The sequence below is a fragment of the Alligator sinensis genome, unplaced genomic scaffold, assembly GCF_000455745.1.
Source record: "Alligator sinensis unplaced genomic scaffold, ASM45574v1 scaffold1282_1, whole genome shotgun sequence".
In the NCBI taxonomy this organism is placed as follows: Eukaryota; Metazoa; Chordata; order Crocodylia; family Alligatoridae; genus Alligator; species Alligator sinensis.
This window is the reverse complement of record NW_005843239.1, coordinates 36,765-40,626: the sequence shown is the minus strand read 5'-3', so window position 1 is coordinate 40,626 and position 3,862 is coordinate 36,765. Positions and strand designations below refer to the sequence as shown.

General features: G+C 58.2%; 1 protein-coding gene across 1 annotated transcript in view; it reads right to left on the bottom strand.

Moving 5' to 3' along the window:
• Window positions 1–2,516: 2,516 nt before the first annotated feature.
• The window catches only part of LOC102368000 (C-type lectin domain family 1 member A-like), a 5,101-nt gene continuing 3,755 nt past the window's right edge, over window positions 2,517–3,862 (bottom strand). Inside the window, exons 6-8 of the mRNA XM_014526985.2 lie at window positions 3,606–3,703; window positions 3,034–3,198; window positions 2,517–2,852 (exon numbers count right to left, since the gene is read on the bottom strand). Coding sequence (XP_014382471.2) covers window positions 3,075–3,198; window positions 3,606–3,703 — 222 coding nt within the window. The 3' untranslated portion in view covers window positions 2,517–2,852; window positions 3,034–3,074. The remainder of the gene's footprint in view (window positions 2,853–3,033; window positions 3,199–3,605; window positions 3,704–3,862) is intronic.

The following is a 3,862-nucleotide window of genomic DNA, read 5'->3' as shown; positions in this document are numbered from 1 at the left end:
CTGCAGTAAGCAGGCAGCCCACCCCGCCCTGTAGCCTTCTCCATCGAAATCAAGAACGTCTCCGCCACACTGCACCTGTTTATCACACTAGGTCCAGATGCACCTCAGTTGCACCGAAGACATTAGACCTGTGAGTTAGTCGGGTCTAATCAAAGAGACTTACTGATGCTTCTGCTTTGTTTAGGTTCTTTTCGTAGCTGTGTATCAAGTTTTCCTTTGAGAAAGGGGGATATAGTAGTAAGGGTTAACTCCCTTACTAAAGAGCGATGTCATCCACAGGAAGGGGTCAGTCATTTTCAGTGGGGTTCATTGTTACAATAAAGGCTTAATGAGGACAAAGAGTCTCCCAGCTTCTCCCTATGATCCAGATCACCAGTCTGCAGCCCCCTGCACCAGGCCCACAGGCCCTGCTGTTCCAGCCCCAGTCTCGTGGGGCCTTGGGGCAGGTGTCTCTGTGCCATGTGCCCTGCACCTCGGGGCTGGATGGTGCCTGGCTGGCTCTTTAAGGCCCAGGGAGCAAACCAACCTGGCTCTGTGCTCAGCTGTAGAAGCTGGTTGCTGCCCTTGTGTGAGCAATCAGCTCCCGCCTTACCCACCCTCCACACCACCACCCAAAGCATCACCTGCCCCAATTTAAGCAGTGTCCCTGTTGGGCTCAGAGCCCGAAATGCTGGCACTGGAGCCTGAGGGACTCACCATCACCACCCCTCAAGCAGACCCAGATGAGACCGGCCCCAGACGGTACTGGCAGCTCACACCCTGCCTCACAGCTCAGCTGGGTAGCACAGACCTGTCCCCCCAGGACACTGCATGCCTTGGTCATAGCAGCACATATGTCACAGCAGACCGGTGCTCTGCCGCTCCCACCGCACCAGCACCTCCGTTCCAGGGAGGCAGGAAAGCGAGCTCCTGCTTCCAGCCAGGCACTAACACCGCTGTGCTCTGGGCAGGCGTGCATGGCTGTGGTTGTGCGCACCTTGCTTGGTGCTATTTCAATGACAGGGCTCCTCTGCAGACACTGTGCAAGTCTGAATAGGGAATAACTCCTGGGGCCAGGGGAGGGAGTGATCACGGTATGTTGGCTCTTGTAAATAAGTATATTTATGGACGGAGGATCTAGGATTTTGAAAATGAGGGTGCAAATGGTGAGGTGCGTCACCACATCTAACACAACGCAGATTTTTCTCCAGCTAAAAAGAAATGAGAAGCTTTACTTATACAGCCAGGTCAGGGCTGGGTTATTCAATGTAAGACTGGAGCACAAAGAACTAGAACTTCCTTGGAAAGAGCTAAGAACAGTCTGCAGGGCTGTGAAATGGGAGTTACAAGACCAGGAGCAACCAGCAGACAGCAGCATGGCAGGACAAAGGGCAGCTGGATTGATGGACATCCGGGCCGTGAGCGAGGAGAGAGGGTCGCTAGCACCGGTCGAATGGAAAGAGATTACTAGGAGTCACGGACACGACAAGGAGCCGTGAAGTCAAGTGGGCTGGGGCACGGTGCTGTCACCCGGCTGAACATAAGAAGCACGAGTGTGGTCATGATTAGGAAGTGGAAAATATGTCACATGCCACAGAGCTTGCAGTTTATCTGGTCTCTGTTGTCTTCAGAGTTGAGCTGAGGCTGCAGCTGAGACATCTCCCACCCACAGCATACGCCCTTTGGGCCCAAAAGCTTGTCTGGCCTCTCTCCCAGCCACGGACTCGGTCCTCAACAAGAGATCACCCCATCAATGCCCTTTCTAGACAGTGTCTGACAAGTCTGTGTGAACTCAGGTCACCAGGGCCTCGGGGACTACACCCCGGGGCACCGAAGGGCTGGACAGAGGGGACCTCGGGGCCTTGGCAATGACACTGACTGACTTGTGGGACACAAGTGGGGTCCACGGGATGGGACAAGGGAAACGTGGAGCCCTCTCTGGAAAAGACAAGAGAGGACATAAGAAATTATTGACTCATCACCCTCGCTTCAATCCCCAGGAAGTTACTGGAGCAGATGCTAAGAAAATCCATCTGCAAGCATGAGGAAGAGGAAAGTCTGATCCTGAGCAGCCAGCATGGGTTGGACACCAACAAATCGTGTCCAACAACCTTGATCTCTTGCTACAGCAGAGTAACTTCAGGGGTGGATGAAGGGCCTGCTGTGGGCTTCGTGTGTCTGCGCTTCAGCAAGGCTTCAGACAAGATCCCACATCAACTCTTCATAAACCAACAGGAGAAGCCTGGGCTGCACAAAGCTGCTATACGGTAGGTAGACAACTGGCTCCATCGACCCAGCAAAGGCATCAGTCAGTCAGACGGTGTCCATGTCAGGATGGCAGAAAGGATCGAGCGGAGACCCGCAGGGGTCTGTCCTCGGCCTGGGACTGCTCAACATGTCCATTCATGGTCTGGACGCTGGCAGAGAAAGCCTCTGGAGCAAGTGACAGATGACACAACCCTGGGAAGGGCTGTGAACACGCTGGAGGACGTGACTGCAGTGCAGACGGATCTCAACAGACTGGAAAGCCGGGCTGAAGCTGATGGGATGCAGGTCAGTGCGGACAAGTGCATGGTGCTGCCCTCGGGAAGAAGAGTCACGGACACAGGCATAGAGTGGGTGAGACACGGCTGGGGGCAGCGCTATGGAGAAGGACCTGGGTGTCCAGGGAGGTCCCAGACCCAAGAGGAGTTTGCAGTGTGCTGCACCTGCACGAAGAAGCCCGCGTGGGTCTGAGCTGCAGGACGGGTAGGATGCAGGTGCCGGAGGCGGGAGGTGGCTGGGCAAGGGCAGGGCCAGGAGAGCAGGCCATGCTGCGTGCTGGGAGCGCGGAGGGAAGCGCACCAGGTGCGGCCGTGCTGGAGCAGCAGGAGCTGGAAGGCAAGGAGCAGGGTGAGCTGGGGCTGCTGAGAGGCAGAGCACAGCCCCTCTCCCCGGGCCATGCTCCTGCATCGGGGCACAGGGCTCCCACTGCCAGGGGAGAAGGGCACAGGAGTGCCTGGGTGCCAGGGTGCAGCGAGGGCGCCCAGCACGGAGACGCTCTCTCCTACTCACGGATCCTCCTGTCTTCATGACCCGGGGACGGTCTCTGCAGCTCACCAGGGGCAGCTGGCCGGCTTCTCACAGATCCAGCGGTATTCCATATTCCACATGCCTGCTCTCTTTATGCTTCCCTCTTCAATTACTCCATAAGAACCAAAACCTGGAATGTTCTGCTCTCTACAAAGACGGAGGCCACGTCAGGGCCCCAAGACCATCCCAGCCCCTGCAAGGCCGCACCTGTGCAGCTGCAGCCAGGGCCCAGGCCCGATTCTGGCCAGTCTGACCCCTTCAGCACCCCGCCGAGGCCACAGCCTCTGCCCCCAGCCCACGAGCCCTGCTGACAGCTCCTTGCTCCTGGCCAGGTGCAGCGGGGCTGCCAGAGCCAAGCCCAGTCCATACAGGCAGCTCCTGGCACAGGCACAGGTGCAGCCTGGGATCCAGGCTCCTGGCAGCCTCCCCTGCCCACACTGCACGGATCCTGCCCTCCCACCCAGCGCAGCCCCCGCCCTGACCCCAGCCCCATGGCACATCCTTGTGCAGGGGCCACAACCAGAGCTGAATGGGCTGCCAGGCAGCTAGCTCACTTTGGGTGCGGAGTCCCGTCGATCCAAGACCACTGGCCCCAGGTGCCCTTATACTGGAGCCCAATCCAGTACACAGCGTTAGTGGTGGTGAGGAAGCTCTGGGGAGGGAGCGACTGCTCAGAAACAGCCCCAGGCCTGGCCCGGAGCCAGAAGAGAGGGGGCAGCTGGAGCCATGGGACCTCCCGGTGGATGGGGAGCAGGGGGGGCAGGGACATGTGTGACACTAGCCCCCCCAAGTCCCGCACCTGCCCCCCAGG